The following is an 18,253-nucleotide window of genomic DNA, read 5'->3' as shown; positions in this document are numbered from 1 at the left end:
TTTGTGATCTGCTCGTATTTAAATAATTTATCAATTGGGGGCACAACAGTATTTATTCCAAGAATTAAATAATTTGCATAATATCTGATCAGGCATTACTTTGTTAGCTCAACTAAATGTGTCATTTTCTGTCACAAAGCACTTAACTCCCTAAAATAGACTTTGTTGACAACTCCTTTGTTGACACAATCACACACACACACACACACACACAAACACACACATATATACATATAGACATTTATATTAGACTAGACATAACTAAATCAAATAATAACATTTTCTCAAGATAGCAATCATAATTAAAATAACGATGTTGATGAGGATAATAATAATAATAATAACAAAAAATAATAATAATAATAACAAAAATAATAATAATGACATGAATCATTAGATATTTTATTTTTTTAAAGAGGCTATTTTATGTACTCTGTTATATCCAGCTACTATCTGAAAGATTCGACTGCTGTGCTTTATTGTCATTTTTCATCAACTAAAAAATCGCAATTCATATCAGGTTGCGGGTTGCAGAGGAACGCTGGCGACGGGTGACGTCAGCACGCTCCGTACGTCCCTCCGCCTCTGACGAGTCTGCCACGTCATCACGTATCGTTTCCAAACAATGCTCTGGGGAAAAAAGCCACGTTGACGTTAGAGAGTGAAGTCTAGTCCACAGTTTGAGGCAGAATAAAGCAGGATTTGTGTCTTTCCAGACGCTCCTGTTTCTTCGCTGCAGACCCCAGATCAGAGCCGACATGTCATCGCCGCCGAAGGAGAAAGTGGAAACCAAAGGAGGACATCTCCCTGCAGGTATGGCGCCTTGTGCTGCTGATGTGTTTCTTTTGAAACGATTCCTTTAACATGCAGGCCTCTGGTTCTGCAGTGTCTCAAACCAAAAAGCACATCGTGATGATTCATACTCATCGCAATCACTGCACGAGCAGATGCCAGCGAATGACAACGTGTGTTATTCTTATAGCATGCAGCCTAATCTGCCGTATTTCTCCATTTCTTCACGTTTCGTTACTTCCTGCTTGGCGTGGGATCTTGCAACATCATCAAACATGCTGTTATTGGAGCGGTAACCAGCTCTCGGGCTCCGACGTGAAGCTGTTAATTTACAGTGTCGCGGTTCATGGTGCTGAATGGCGACAGTGTGGGTCTTAGGCTGCGGTCTGTGGACGTGGACTGTGGAGAAGTAGTTAAGGCGTACGTGGACATGAGCAGTGTCTGGTGGTGGGGGGGATACGGGGTCTTTTCGGCTGCAGGACTGTTAGCACAGTAAGATAACAAATGCCCCTTGCACCCAACCTGCCCATAGCGCACGTGACTCGGCCTGCAACAAGCCTGCAGGTGTAGATGGAAGAACACTGCAGACCATTGATAATATCGACCATATAACCAACCCCTCTGCATTGAGGTCAGAGGTCACAGTGAGCAGCAGAATTACAATTCCGGGCCTTGCTCAAGGACACTTCGGATGGCTGCTTGCCGCCTCTCAGACTTTCTAACCTTGGTCTTCTCAGTTGAGGGACAGACTTCTAACTCACTATGTTAAGCGTTCTATTTAAAAGTTTGATAGGTCTGTGAACGATTTTACCTTGAAGTTCATTTTGAAGTTGAAGTCTCTCACGGTTACCTGACCATGACCACTGTGCACACATTATTGCTTGAAGTGTATTGTTTTATATCAATATCTTTCATCTTGATATTTTCACACAATTTTGCATTGATCATTTGTGAACTCTACTAATTGTTTCAGTTCATCCCGTACACAGTGTGAATGTGTGTCTCTCTGTGTCTGTTGCAGTCAAAGCAGGAGGTATGAGAATAGTGCAGAAGCACCAGCAGGCAGCTGCTGCTCCAGACCCACTGCAGAGAGATGAGGAAGACGAGGAGGATGAGGAGGAGTACGTCAGCAGCAGGTAACGCACCCACACAGTCACGGGATGATGACAGCAAAGGCCTGATGCAGAGGCCCATGGGGGGAGCAGGGGGCAGGAGGCTCCCGTGACTTGGAAGTGGCTGTACCATTTCTGGTTGGAGTCAACCAAATGACTGAATAGAGTCACACAAAGAGACACACAATTACCACATAGATGCAGAATAGTCAAAAAGAGAGACCTGACCAAATAGAGATGCAAAATGGCTGCAAAAAGAGAGAGAAAAAGACTCCAAAGAGAGATAAAGGGACTGCAAAGAGACATGAAACGGCTTCTAACTCAATGGCCGCATCGTTTACAGACGTTATTTTTCCTTTGAGTCAGAGTGTCTTTCCCTTACGTCAGAGAGGTGAGGGGGGATACCTTGTCATCGGTGTCCAGGGGCCCATTGTGTCGTAATCCTTCCATGCACACTGTACAGACACACAAGCAACCACATGCATTTGCGGTGCCGGTAAATCTCTGCAGTTGGACTGTGTCGTGGCAATGTGCCGCTCAGTGATGATTTGTATGTTGTAAATTACAGTCGCACACAAAATCTCACCCTGCCAATTGTCAACTCCGCAATTTAGCCACTTCCACTTTTCTATAAGGCTCTGCTGTGGGCAGTTTGCTGCAGACTCGTTGGGTGCTGTTGCCAGCTAATTCGGTAAACAACATAATTACTGCATAATTACAGCATTAACTTGAGCAGCCCATTCAGCAGTCGCTATTGTTTGCTCCAAGCAGACTTGGTTTGCTTGTTTTACACACCGGCTCTATTTCCGAGCGACAATAATTGTGTTTCCATATAAGCATGTTCTTGTTTTAGCTGCTTGACTGCGTCGTTTCTACTGAGGTCACTCCATGCAAGGTGGTGCAAGTTTTCGCTTATTCTCAGTGTAATTGCGTGTGTCCACTTCTACACCCACATAGGTGTGCGTGCGTGTGTGTGTGTGTTAATCAATCAGAAGTGATAAATGAGAACTGACGAGCAGTGTGTAGCCGAGAGCCGGGTTTAAGAACATTGCCAACTGTCACGAAATTGAGTGTCTGTACTTTAGACACACACAGACTTAAACACACACACACACACACACTAAATATACATTGCATCTACTGTACTTGTTGTTTGGCTATTTTCCTGTATTTCCGAGCAGCAGTAGCATCAAGCTTATTGTGGGAGTGAGTCGTGACGTCATTTTCTTTTGCTCACCTTTTCTGTAGAGAGAGCAAACAAGGAAGGTTGAAACAATAAAATGCAAGCTTGGCTTATACTTCTCATGGGTAAAATCTATTTAGTTTCGTAACTGGATCCCCATTAGCCGGCGCCTTAGCGGCCGCTAATCTTCCCCCCAGTAGGATAAACACTCCAGTTGTTGCAGACACTGGTCTGGGTGTGTCCACCATTCCAGCCTGTTGAAAGGAGTTTGGCTCGGTGATTTGGGCGTAACTTTCCCAATATACTATTGTGTGACAGTCCAAAACCCCCCCAAAAAAAGATATATAGTTTAAAATGACATGGAACAGAAACAGACAAACCTCACGTTTGATGGAATCAAGGAATATTTTGTATTTTAGTTTGAAAGATACAGAATCAATGATCAATTGACAGTTCTTTTACAGTGGGCATGTGAACAGATTGTAAAGCCCACTCAGGCAAATGCGTAATTTGTGATATTGGGCGATATAAAATAAACTGAATTGAATCAAAATAGGTGCAGCACATTTCCAGTCGATTAACCTACTTTGATTCAGCTCTAAATTCAATATATACTTTATTATTTGTTCAATATAAAAGGTAATCATCCTGAGGGCTGCGTCTGCATTCAGATTTCAAAGAAATGACTTCCTACTGTTTTTGTGATTTATTCCCTTTATTTCTTGCAATGCAGTCTTACTTAAGGATGAATGTGTTCAGAATATGTTGCACTGGTAGAGGAGCACTAACGTTATGCTTTTTAAATACAATATAGGATTCATTTATATATTTGTGTGGGTTTAAATATCTCTGACACTTTCCCTCGTGTTTAAACTGGCCAGTTGTCTCAACAGAGCCAGACGGGGTTTAATAGTCGCCGGAGTATTTATTCCTTCAAATGTTTCCCTTTAGTGGTGCAGTCAAAGAAGAGGAATCATTCCATGGGCTGTGAACATATATTTGTCAAATAGCGCATTTAATCACTGAGAAACAATTTCAGTCCTTTTTAGCTTGATAAACTCCTCTTGGCCTGCCTGTGTAAATGCAGGTTTACCGTGCGCCTGTGAAATGTTTATCTTTAACTAAAAAAATGACCTGTCAGCCCATCCTAAAAGAGAGGCTGAATAACTGCACTCCATCAGTGACTGCAAGTCCGTGAATCTCTCTCACACAGACACACACACACACACACACACTGTCTGTCCCTGTCCGTGTCACGCTGATGGTCGTCTAGCAGGTGGCTACTGGGTAAATTTCACATTAGCAGCATCCAGTGAAGCGTTGTAGTCAGGGGAACACCTGCCGTACCCAATCTAGCCGAGATGGACAGATGGGGCAAAGGGGGAAACATAGATGGCCGGGATTATGGCGAGGATGAGATGGGGAAATTATTATAGTATGGAAAGCAAGGGATGCCATCCATGGCAATATGAAGATACGAAAGAAGAAAGGTTTTACTCGGTGGGAGCAGTGGCTGGACAAGTCGGTAGGGGTGAGATGCAGGGAATAAGATGGGAGGCATGAGCCAGAGCATGCTGGTGACCCAGCTGAGGCTCCCTGCCCACGGACTCTCTGCTGATGAGTTTGTCAAACGCATACAGAATAAATCTACCCAACATCCAGGGAAACACGTGTTTCATCCTCTTTGTATAAAATGGCCTGTCGCCGAGGGAGTTGGAGGAGGAGGAGGAGGAGGAGAGAGAGGGAGGTGGGCCGATGTACAAATGTTCTTTTCATCACTTAACATATTGCTGCGTAAATGGTTTATGAACCGCTCCAACGTGGACTGTTGGCTTCATTTGTAAAATAAATAAAGACTACATGGAAGGTGATCATAGGCCTCATGTTGATGGCACTGCCACCACTCTGGCAGGTTTGGGCCTTGGAAAGGGGAGCGGGCGGTGCTGTGTGCACACTTCACTAAAAAGCTGGCAAACATACGGAATGTGGGACATTTTGTGAAATGTACAGTAGACTGACAGCTCATGGTGAAAAGTTGAGAGGAAAGAAAGAGAGTGAGGGTAGGAGTGAGGGTAGGAGTGAGGAGGAGGAGCAGAGACGGGCATCAGTCTCCATGGCAACTGCCACCTCGCCCACGGCAACAAACTTCCTGCTCTGCTGAAGCAAAGAGAGATGGGTGGGGTGGTGGTGGTGTTGTGGTGTGGCTTTGGAGCTAAAGACGGGGAAGAAAACAACCTCTCATTAATGTGCATTCCACTCTTTGAATTTTAAGCTAGGATTCACATTCTGCTTCTACCGCTCCCTTTTTCTCTTTCGCTCTTCCTCCTCTCCATCCCTCGGACTCTTAACTCGCCTGACACAAAGCAACTCCTCCCAAAGATTCTCTGCAGCTCTCTACTGCCCCCTGCAGGCTCCTTATGTCTTTACGTACCCTTTACTTGTGGTTTCTTTCTCCATTTGCCCTTCTCTGGGTTTGCTTTTCCATCTTATGGATAAAAAGGATGAAACATAGGTGTCAGCAGCATATCATTTGTGCTCTAACTAGCAGTCAGGTTAAAAGCTAATACTCTCGTCTTACTCATTGTCTGATTTATACTAATTAATGAAATAAGAACAATGCATGTTAGCTGTCTGTTCCTCTGACCGTTACACTCCTCACTGTCTGTGTCGTCTGGTCTCTAACATCTCTCTCGCCTTCATGCCTATTGTAGTAACGACGTGCAACGTTTGATGCAAATGTGCTATGAAATGCTTGGTTTCCTTTATAACTCCCCTCATTTCTGAAGTCAGTTTTCAATATTTCAGGATTTATCTTCTGATTGCACCGTGGTGATCAACACTCGATAGAACACAGACATGTGACAACCCAGCGTGAGGTGAATACCCGCCCACGCTCCCTCAGCATGTCGACATGTATCCAACTCACTGCAGTTTAGGATTTAACTAATTAAGCTACTGTACATATATGCCACATGTCCCTAAAGACGTGGTTTAAAACTCCAAGTACGAATTCATATTTGTAGTATAAAAATTAGCGAGAGTATATCATTCAACGGAAGTTTCTACATTTGTGTTTAAGGAAAAGGAAACCCGTTTCCACAGGGCTGTAGCCGCTAAACGCTAATGAGCTAGCTTAGAGCTAGACATGCCCGTTTGAATAAATGAGGGAAATCTGTTTTCCCGTATTGCTAAAGCGCCATTTTTCAGTCAACTGTGTGTAATGAATTAATTCCGCCCGTTGTGTTAATTATAAAATTACGTAACGAATCTCCTGTTGGCATGTTTCACACTGGAGTTTTCTTTTCTTCTTCATCTGGCACTTGCCATGTTGCACATTTCTTCCCTCCACTTGCTCCTCAGATAACCTTAACATTGTTAAAACTCTACTGCCAAGCCAAATGTTAGTGGCAAGCTCGCAAAAGCATAAATTTGAATGAGGAACACTCGCGGCGGTAATATGCCATATAGTTAATTGGCTTGCTAATGGAGGACCTCTCAACCCCAACGTGATTATGACAAGTAGCTGGTGAGGAAATGATCAGTGAAATTCAACATACCGAAGCATTAATTTAATAGCAAGGTGTATACGCTGTCATTAAGATAAGGAGCAGAAGGCTACACCGTGCCAAGATGTTGATTGCAGAGAGGGAGGTTAACCAGATGTGTTGAAGATCCATAACTGTTAATTGATTGCAATAAAATTCCTTAAAAGTTGTGCATGGATCATAAAATAAATAAGGAAGTAGCAGATGTTTGAAATTGTGTTTCCTGAGTGCTTGGACTCATAGCTGAGGGTGCAGTTTGTCGTCTGTGAGGAACTTTTCATCTTTTCAACATGTTTGTGCTATAAGTCGGGCATGCTCGCCACTCCAGCTAATGTCTTGAGACTGGAGTTTTGAAGGTGGCTACCACGGATGTACTCTTTTTGCCGGGGGGGTGACGCCGCCGTAAAATTAGACGGCGCTCGTTTGTCATGACAAGGTCGATACTTTCCTCGGGTTCCGCATTCCTCCTCCTCATCTTCTTTTCTCTGCCTCCATCCATTCCGTTTCTCTATGTCTGAGTGAGCGCTGGCCTCCCTCTCTCCTTCGTCTTTTTCTCCTCTCTCCTCTAGCAGTCTGTTATTAGAGAGGTATTTCGTGTCCCTGTCCTCCGTGCCCTCTCGCCTCTTCCACTCCCCTCTCCACTCGGTCTGACCTGCCTTTACTCCCTTGTTTCTCCACTTCTTTTTCATCTCCACCTTTCCTTTGTCATCATCCTCTTCTCTCTTTTCCTGTCATGGCCTCAGCTTTCTTCCCCTTTCCTCCCTCCCTCCCTCTCTCCGGTCATGCTTTCCATCCAGAAGCTCTGAGCCCGTGTTTGGCCAGGATGAATGGGAGCTATTTAGGCTGCTGGCAGGTCCATCCGGTGTGTGTGTGTATATGTATGTGTGTGTGTTGCCAGAGACTGTGGATATTATGTGTTTTGACAACTTGTGGTTTACTCATTTTTGCACAGTCACTATTGGAGGTTTTGAAGTGTCCCTATGGGTCAACTTTTTGTAAACGTGGCCATACAGCAAGATGCTCCTTCGGCCGGCTCAAAATACTATTCAATTACAAACACATTCGCCAAAGAACAAAGCAGTGGACACAAACTCTGCTTACTAAATTGTGTGTTTTTATGAATTCTCCAAATCATTTAACATAATGTTCTCTCTCTCTTTTTCTTTTGTTCTCTTTTTTTAGTCCACCAAAGATCCCCGTGATTGTGTCTGGAGTGGTGACAAAGGTAAGACACACCTAAACTGTCTGCGCGCTTTAGCCGACCAACACTAAGTGGCCCCAAATGTTAGGGCGAGTCCAAAGCAATCGCTTCAGAAAACACGTTGGCAGCATACCGTATGCTAAAACTACCTTCAAAATACCGTATGCTAATGTATTTCCTTCATTTTATTTTATTTGTACGTGTCGCTTATTAACATTGTGTAGTTTTTAAATGGAGAATTCCCCAGTGAATTGATTACCTAAGTGTGGGGATGTATAATGTTCGGCAGCACTCAATAATCAGCTCTGAGCGTGTGTGCTGACATGTTGCCCTGATCAGACTATTGGAGACTTGTTTGCTATCTCAAGTGATTAAAAAAAAACTGGAAAGGTTACTCTTGCTTGTAAAAATAACACTGTAGTTATTGAGGTCACGGGAGCCTGAAAAAATTATTTAGTCTGAGTTAATACTATCATATCATATCTATCATCATATCTATCATCGGACTGCCCGTCTTCATAGACAGCATGAGATTTGACTGGAGAACTGATTAAAATGAGCGGTTTGAGAAAAAGAGATGGAAGCACCTCTATTGGTTAAATATGAATCAGCATTTACCACCGCTGTCATCCACATTGCTTAATTTATGTAAATGCGGTGACACTTCTGGATTGAAAAATATGCCCATTTGAATAACTTTTATAGATTTATTTGTTATTTATATTGCACATTCATGATATGTTTAATTGGTTAACACTTAGTAATGCAGGATAATGCAGCTGAAACCCCCACACATATTAGTATTATAAACAAAAGCACTACAAATTAAAATCAGCACCTCTCTTACAGTCTTATTAAAAATATATTGTGTTAAGCTTCAACAGGTGTACACACACACACACATTGTGGGTGTTGACGGACTTGACCTGCCACTTTTGAAAAGTGGGTCAAAGTCTGTGGAAGGACTTGTGTGTGGGGGGATGAGAAAGCGTCCTTGAGTTCTGCCGTCTGTGTGTGTCACACCAGGCAGATTGTTTGCGGAAGATTACAGCGATATCAGCAAGGTGGCAGGCATTCCATTTATCCCCCGATCCCCCTCTAGCCTTTCCATTCGCCCCGTATCGCTGCCATCAAACCCCGAGGCTGGCACTGCACAAAGCCTTTTAGGAGCTAAGTGAAACACGCCAGTGTGTGTGTGGAGTTTGTGTCCTGCTGAGACTCTTTTTTAAGGGAAAAAAACAAGACGTTTCCCCTGCTATATATTTTCTGTCTCTTTGAAGGACAGAATCGGACTCAAGTCTTTTGGTGTTCAAAGTATTCCACCAAAGGTGCCCAAGGTGGCCGTCTAATGCGAGACAGTTATTTGAGTCAATGGATGTATTCTTCCTGTCAAGAGTTGGGTTTTGTGGTTCAGACCACATGTCCTCCTGCCTGCCGGAATCAGATCTCTTCAGAAATTCCTATTTTTTACCCTGTTGGCGTCAAATTAAGTCTTCATATCTCAGCAAAAAAATCAGAGACGGGAAGAGAAACATCTTTTAATGTGATTTTTGTTACACTGACAGTTATATTCGTAAAATCCATGTAGAATTCCATTGTTGTTAAGTACTCAACAAGAAGCGGGTCAGCATATTAGGAATATACCAAAATCCATGTTGGGTGAGGCAGTTTTCTTTCGAATAATTTAGCAGAAACGTTTGATGCAACCACACTCTTAGTATGCATGGATTACTGATCCTCCATTTCTTATAAATGTCTTTAAATGTAAGTTGTAATTTGTTCATACCCACAGTGATGTAAAAAATAAGTAGTTTAATTCTTCCATGTTTCCCAATTTCATCCTTTGCAGCTTGTTTTGTGTTTTTAGCGAAATCTGATTCAGGAAAACAAAGTTGCAATTATCACCACGTGAATGGGTATTTTAGCTGTGTACTAAATGGTAACAAAAAGATAGGAGGTAGGAAAAATGCCTTACCAATCATCCTGATTTCTGTTCACAGTTTGGTGCAATGAGACAGTTAATTAGTTGCATTCCCTCCCAAACCTCTGCAGTAGGACAGAGATGGAGGGAAGAGAAGCTTTGAGTTTCAGAAGAGAGAAGAAGGGCAATTGGAGGTCAAATCTACCCACATCCCATCCAGTTAGCTGTGGAATTGGCAAAGTTTAAATGAAAGAAGCACGAACACACACACACTGTAACTGCTATGTGTCCACCTATACACACGCACACGCATGCACACATGCAGGATAACTAGTGCATATCCTCACATACAGAGATTTGTGGTACGAAAGTTCAGCTAGAGGTTCAGACAGTGTTTAAATTGCTTGAACAGATTTTAAACCTTCAACGTTAATCCACTTAATCGTGCAAGCTGCACTGTAATGAATGTTATGTGTTGGACGTGTGCAATGCATTCTCTATGAATCTCATCTACCCACTAGAACTAATGTGTTTCTCTCATAAATAGGAGGATGTGAGAGAAGTGTAGCATGAAAAATACACGTACGCTAAGGTGAGGAAAATATCCAGTGGAAACCAGCGCAGTAACCTTGAGGTGAAGAAAGGAAAGAAAAGGAAACTTTGAGAAAGACGGATAAGAACGCTGGCAGGTAAAGATACAAAGAAAGAATGGAGGAATGGAGTCGTGGTTGTCGTAAGTCTAATATTCCGCATTCCTGCTCTGACCCGATTTAGAAGCGAGCGTATGTTTATGGGTACTTTTCCTGGAATAAGAGTTTGAGGTTGCCGAGCACACGAGCAGGGACAGACGAGTGCGCCATGCTCTACCGTTCACTGTTAGGGATTTCCTCATTGTTATGATTATCAGAGGGAAAGGATTTTAAAATGGGGCGGAAAGTTACTGCATAACTTTGCATTACATACTGTACACACTTTCTCACACTTATTGTACACATTCATGTTGTGTTTTCTGTTGTGACCTTTGCAATGATACCCCCCCCCCCCCCCCCATAATTATTATAAATTCTACTTTACAACTCGTTACAATATGTATTTTGTCTCTGGTGTTTGATCCCCATCCAACTGGTTAATATCTATCTTCCCCTTGATGCATATTTGCTGTACGGTTTGTGTGCCACAGCACAGCTTATGTGATTTATCGTCTAAAAGTTTTTGCTTCGATCGTGATTTTCCCAGCCAGGCTGAGTACGATGCGGTTAATTCTTATGCACTTAAAGACTTTTGACTGACTGTTCCCTTCAGGGCGATAAGGACTTCACCCCCGCGGCCGCCCAGGTGGCTCATCAGAAGCCCCAGCCTTGTGTCCCCAAGCTGCCCGCCTCTCAGCAGATCAACCAGCACATCCACCAGCCCCGCAAGTGAATTAGGCAGCGAGCTACGATGGCTCCGCGTCCTCCACCAGCCGGCCTTCCCCGTGGAACGGATAGGATGAAGATCTTTCCCCAGCAGGCACAGATCTCCTCTAATTAATCAGTGTTTTTTGTAAGCCTCTTTTGCATTACATGTATCGGAAATGTATCAGCAACAAACACCCAATGCGAGTACGGCCTTCGTAGAAGTCCCAATCTTTACACCCCTGTTGCTATGCACTATTAGTTCTCCTGAAGAGAAATTGTCTTAACAGCGCTACAGTCTTACGGTGGTATGCATGGCTGGGTGGTCGTCTATAATTGCTACCATTCCATGATTAAATGTGAATGAAGAAATATCTGTGTGTGTAGGGGGTTGGGTGGGTGGGAGGGATGTGCCGACTATTACCAAATCACAGCAAACGGCCATTCATAGCAATCAATCAGGCCAACTAGCCGACCATTTGCCTCAGCCTAAGCTCCAGCCTTCTACCTATGATAGTCACAGACCCAAATAACCAATGAAAAGAAATTTGGGGCGTGGACACCAGTTCACCATTATCAACACAAATCAAAAAGAACACAAGATGAAGCTTCTCAAATGCAGAATGCAGTTCGATGTGAGGATCACGTATGACTGTTGCCAAATTGCATGGTACAGCTTGGACCAGAGAAAGGTGAAGACGCTCATCATCAGCCCTGAGGTTACTGGCAAGCTTGACAAGAGTGCCATTTGGCCATTTCGCTATTAAAGAAGCCCATTAAGGAGAACCAATGAGAACACATTACCCACTTCTCTGTGGTGCTGGTTGCCCTTACCTAAGGAGCTACTTGATGCATGCTGTTAGTGTCGTGACTCAAGAAGGCAGCAACGCTTGTATTAAAGTCCGTTCCGCTTTCGCTACAGTTTCCTCCGATGTAATTTGTTCTTTCCTTTTTATTTTTAATTAGAGAGGGGTGGCGATGTACTCTCTATTTTGCCCTGCCTTGTTGGAGCTGTAATCATGTCTATCCTTCCCGGGCAATGTTCATTTGAATGCAAACTCGACCTGCTTCACGGTAAAAGTATCCCATCAGTGCCTCATTGCTCAGGAATCTTTCTGCCTCATTTGACTCGCATGGATTTGCATTTTATTTGCTTTGCACGCTGCGTCAACTGGAATGAAAAAATATCCCAAAATGTAATGAAATCTTAAGATACTGTGAAGCAGTGTCTGGATGCTTTGTGTTTGCAGTAACATCCGAAGCATAGCAGAGGAGCAGCTCAGAAGACGGGGAGGCCGAGCAAAAACATTCCATATAAAAGTGTTTGAACAAATACGTTGACTGTGACAATTTGTCAGCGTTCAAGGATAATTCATTGATTTCTACTTGCCAAGATATCCGCAGGTATAGAAATCTGTATCAGCTCCCTAAAATATCAATACACACGGACACACCACCCTTATCCTTAATCACCCATCCCCTTACGCTCAAGTGTCATTTGCTGCAACACTAATGTTCAGGTTTCCAGGAAAGTAAGAAAGAAATGTATCTTGCCAAGAAGGGATTCATTCCTATGCTCATTTAATGCAATTTAAAAGAGTTTTATTTTTTGGGGGGTTTTATTCAGTTCATTTTCTTGAGTAAATTGTTCAAATTGTATAAATCTTTAGTCATTGAGTGGATTTGGGTATGAGGTGTGTTTGTCATAGTAAATAAAGATATAGACTATCAGAAAAAGCTGCCTCTTTATTTGAATGAAAATGAGGGATGAATCTGTCGTGTATACATTATTGTCACATCAGTGTGAGAGAAGGCGAACGAGAGAGCTCTCAGGTTCAAAGTAGTCCTACTTGACTGATTGCCTCCTGTACCTTAGCACCATGCGCTGAGGGATTTCGGCTCAGGTGGTGTTTTGAAATGAAACAGCAGCATCTCCAAGAGCTGTCAACTGTTTTTCTTCCAACAGCTCTCTCACACACACACACACACAGACATCGAGCACCAGGTGTTAGTGCGTGTAATCCATCTTTACACAAGCATCTGCAACCAGGTGTTCTGTCAGTTTATGTTAGCCCAATAAAGCAGCCAGTGCAGGCTTAGTTGGTACGAGCCTCTGTCAGCAAGCTGTAACACCCCATTAAAGCAGACCCAATCTCCTTGACTCTCCGTGGTTTTATATAGTTCTCTCAATGTGGCAGAACTCTCATCCCCTGCCATGCCGCATTAGACTGACTGGGGGAACTGAACGAGAGGGAGGCACCGCTAAAAATGCATTTTACTGCCGTGCTCAGGCATCTCTTTGTTGTGTGAGTATGAAGAATGGCGGAGGTAAATTGGATCAAAATGTATTCCTAAATACTCCGAAGATGCATTCAAAAAGAAAAGCATGTTATTGCTAGTATAGCTCGTTAACATGAAGTCGGTATTTAGCACGCATTAGTGACACTGCAAAGAATTCTTCATCTGTAAAACCTGTAGAAATGAAGCTGCCTATCTTGCAAAGGAGATTTGCAATAGCTATTAAGTTTAATTAAATTGTCTATTTAAATTTGCCTCATTGATTGATGTCTATTACATTTCAAATAATGGAAAGGTAGGTTCAGTTTTTCACCGGTTTGAAGTCTTTATCTTTAGAGTGACGGCTTTGTTTCAGCTGGTAGACCCTCTGACTGACGGGCTCAGTGGTCTGTTCTGAAAGGCGCTGGTACCTAGGAACAGCAACCACACTCAAAAAAACGATTCAAGCCCTTCTTGGAGGTGACACATTTAAATATTGTTTGATACATTTAAATAAATGAATTACAAAACGAAGATATTTATATTGAATGGGTGAAACACAAAATGTAGGAATACTTTCATTTATTAGATTTATTTAGGTTACACTCACAAAAGCGATTCAAGCCCTTCTTCGAGGTGACACATTTAAATATTGTTTGATACATTTAAATAAATCAATTACAAAAATAGATATTTATATTTAATGGGTGTAACACAAAATGTATGAATACTTTCATTTATTAGATTTATTTAGGTTAGATGGTGTGCATATCAACTCAAAATAAATGTGTTTCATTGAGGACTACTCTTTGCGCATGCACCAGCTGAGAATCTGTTGTTTACATGAGGTGAAGCCATGCTTCAGGGCTGTACGGTGGTGTAGTGGCTAGCACTGTGGCCTCAAAGCCAGAGGTCCGTGGGTTCAATTCCCAGTCGGGGCGTTCCTTCTGTGTGGAGTTTGCATATTTTGTTCGTTAGTTAGTTTATATTTTGAGTTGGACAAAAACAAATTAATTTAATTTAATGAATATCGTTATTTTATTTTAGATGTTTTTGATACAAATGAGTTGGACTAACTTAATTACATTTTATTGCACTGATGTGCTAAATTTGAGTTGGAGTTGCATATAATTATTGGATGGAAAACCTGCCAACAATTTAATTGAGTTCATCCAATGAGTCATTTCTTTGAGTGCAATTGCCCATGAGCAAGGCACTACCCTCTCTGGGTATATTTAGGAGAGAATCATGCTTTTGTAGTTCTTTTCTTCCAGCACCATAAAAACAGCCACGGTTACAGTTCAAGGCACTTTACCCTCAGCACCAAGTCCTCTTTTAGAGCCACTTTATTGGCCCTGAGTATACACCACCAGCTGTTAGTCCAGGTCCTCAGGAACATTACAACTGGCTTCAGCTCGTTGAAACTGGTCATTTCTCTGACGAAGCCACATGAAAACATTCCACCAATGCTACGGTTTACTCCGTCAACAGGCACCAGTGGAAGAAAGGAGTATTTCAAGGAGTCATTTAGGTCGGGACCTTTTTGGTAAGGCATCAAGAATGAAAAGATAAATGTATGGTGGCATTTTGGCTTCCGTTTCACCAAAAGCAAACAACTTGCTATGTGCATCACATCATACAATGGGTGGTACTTTGCGGTGTTACCACATTGACAGGATTTTTTTGAAAAACAAACCCTTTTTCTGTTGTGTTGTTCTTGAACATGTTTAACATAAAGTATTATGCAGTACTTTTTTTTATCAAGTTTGGTTCCATCAAACCCCCTGTGAGAAGATGTATTTCTTTTCTGTAAGAGAGCTGCTCTCTGCCAAGTTTTCCCCACTTTTATCAGTGATAGCACCGCCACTTGCAGTTCATTTTTAGGTCACACATTGCTGATCATTTTAATGCATTATAGATAATTTATTCATACTTGTTCAGCTTTTCAGAAATGGGATTCATTAAGAAGGGCCTACTTTATCCTTGATTGCATCACAGTATCATTTCACAGAATACTTAAAAGAAATGTAAATGATCTGGCCCTCATATCTTCAGTCCTTGCAAAGCCTGAGAGACAAAGTTATTGTGACCACAAGGAGAAGATTTTTGAGCATACATTGTTAACAAATAAAGCATCAGATTTTCGTGTGAGAAATTAAATAATTAAATCAATTGTACTTCTATTTTTATGAACTGCCAAGTAGCGCACTTACAATCAGCTGCACACAGATTGATTCATGTTGCTTTTTGATGATTGCATGCCACATAGACATACATTTTTATAATTGTTTTTATTCAGATAATCATAATAAAAGACTTGACAACTATCTGTCGTGACTATGTAATAACTGCCAGATCACATAACCTATGGAGCGGCAATATTGTTGTAATCTAAAAAGCCACATGTCAAATAAATCACTCAATTATTCGTTAAATAAAGGTGACATATTTTATTAAAAAATCATGAGCAATAGTTCATCTTTTAGTGTTGTACTGAAACCAACTAAGAATTCCCCCAAAATGTCAGGTTTGACAGAAGCACTCAGCGCTGATCTAGAATCAGGTCATCCTGTCTGAATCCTGGCCTGAAACATCCCGCATCACATCATAGCTGCCATAATATAGTGTCCGGTTTATTTGACCACTACATTTCTATGAGGGATGTGAGTCAGAGGGGAATCGCTGACCAAACCTGTAGCGCCTCATAATCTCAGGTTACAATCTATACCAACAGCTGTTTAAGCCGCAACCATGACCTAAATATTATCTTATGCATACGAGGCTAGTAGGTTGTCTCTTTCTCTCTCTCACACACACACACACACACACACACACACACACACACACACACACACACACACACACAGACACACACGTTAATGCACTAATGTTCATTCCTTCACACTCTGTATGAGGGAAATTGGAATAGATGATCAAAACACAAACAAAATCAAACTGGAATCCAATGCCCTGTCGTAAATATAAGTATGTGATGCATTCACAGGTATCTCAACTTCATAAAAAGTTTTCCACTTCACAGAAATCCTGCAGAATTCTTTGTGAAAATGCTCCACGCTGAATCACAAAACACGAACAGAGAAGTGATCCAGAGTGTTTGTCCTGTGTCCTGTCTTATTTTGAAGTCCCTGTCTCTCGTGTCCTCTGTTTCCCTGCACTTCCTGTCCCTGTGCTTGTCTGCCCTGTCCCTGATTGATTCCTTCTGTCTGTTTCCCTCTTGTGTCTTAATTGTTTCATTCCCTTCACCTGCCCTCAGCCACTCCTGACTTGAGGCTCTCATGCCGTACACCCGTTTCCCCCCTATATATTGTGCCTGTCTTTCCCTCGTCCCCTGTCGGATTGTTGTCTCCCTTAGTCTCCGTGTGCCTGTTGTTTGTCGTGTCTTGTACCTTTCTTAATTAGTGCCTTTGAACCTTTTTGCCAAGTAAAAGAGAGTTTTTGTGTCAGTTGCCTGGAGTCCTGTCTGGTTCCTCTGCGCATGAGCTCTTGCCTCACCGATCCCTGACAAGTCCATTCCAAATGAATGTAGTTTTATTCACGGACTCACAATAAACAGAAATCTGTCGACATTGTTTTGCCGATGACACTGCATTGCCAGCATAAATACATTTCCATATGAAACATGTCGTCATTTCGATGCTAAATGTATTAATCCAGCGACTACTTAAAGTTCAAGTGCATAACTCACTGCAGTTTGGTCATCGCTTGTCGGGTTTAAATGATTTTCTCTGTGCAGTATCTACGCACTTTGAAATGCTGAATCCAATGAAGTTTATTTGGTGAAATGATCCGTCCTTGGAAGCCCTTAGCAACTCAGTCCCTCCCCTCCTACTCACAAAGCCGGCAACCACCTTGACTACATTTTCACAAGAAACTGCTCTACCTCTAACCTCACTGTGACTCCTCTCCATGTCTCTGACCACTTCTTCATCTCTTACTCTCTCTCGCTCTCTGGTACTGACAACCCACCCATATCTACAGACTCTGCACCTGTACGCCGCAACATTCGCACCCTCTGCCCCTCCTCTCTGGCCTCCTCTGTCCTATCTGCTCTCCCCTCAACTGACTGCTTCTCACTCATGCATCCTAACTCTGCCGCAGACACTCTCCTCTCTTCCCTGTCTTCATCTCTTGATTCTCTTTGTCCTTTTAAGACACGACCGGTTCGGAAATCCTCTCCGGCTCCGTGGTTGTCGGACTCGGTGCGCCCCGAGAGAGCCACCCTGCGTGCGGCGGAAAGAAAATGGCGAATCGAATCAAGCGGAAGACTTGCTCTTCTATCAATCTCTCCTCTCCTCCTTCTCTTCCTCTATCTCTGCAGCCAAAAGCTCGTTCTACCTGACCAAAATTCAGTCTTCCTTCTCTAACCCCAAAAAACTCTTCTCTATCTTTTCCAACCTCCTTGATCCCCCCTGTCCTCCTCCTTCCACCCTTTTGCCGAGCCACTTTGTCGACTACTTTACAAACAAGATAGACGACATACGCTCCTCCTTTACAAATCCATCTTCTATCACCTCACCAACACTAACTTCTTCATCCCCCTCTCTTTCCTCTTTCTCCCCCTTGTCTCCCAATCAAGTTCTTAGCTTGGTGACCTCCGCCCGACCGACCACCTGCGCCCTTGACCCCGTCCGTCTCCCATTCTCCAGGCTAATGCTCCTGGCCTTCTGACCTTCCTCACCCATCTTATTAACTGCTCCCTCTCAACTGGCTGTTTCCTAACTCTCTGAAGGAGGCGAGTCAACCCTCTCCTGAAGAAACCCACGCTCGACCCGTCTGAAGTCAGCAACTACAGACCGGTCTCTCTTCT

The 18,253-nt window shown here is 42.7% G+C and overlaps 1 protein-coding gene across 1 annotated transcript; it reads left to right on the top strand.

Moving 5' to 3' along the window:
• The first annotated feature begins 616 nt into the window (after positions 1-616).
• Positions 617-12,885, top strand: dap (death-associated protein). Its single transcript, XM_056433636.1, has 4 exons — positions 617-813; positions 1,814-1,928; positions 7,815-7,857; positions 11,057-12,885. The coding sequence occupies exons 1-4, from the start codon at positions 759-761 to the stop codon at positions 11,174-11,176; spliced, it is 333 nt and encodes a 110-aa protein (XP_056289611.1). The 5' UTR covers positions 617-758; the 3' UTR covers positions 11,177-12,885.
• Positions 12,886-18,253: the final 5,368 nt, after the last annotated feature.

Source organism: Pseudoliparis swirei, chromosome 16 (assembly GCF_029220125.1).
Source record: "Pseudoliparis swirei isolate HS2019 ecotype Mariana Trench chromosome 16, NWPU_hadal_v1, whole genome shotgun sequence".
Taxonomy (NCBI): Eukaryota; Metazoa; Chordata; class Actinopteri; order Perciformes; family Liparidae; genus Pseudoliparis; species Pseudoliparis swirei.
The sequence above is the reverse complement of the archived record's forward strand: the minus strand, read 5'-3'. Positions and strand labels throughout refer to the sequence as shown.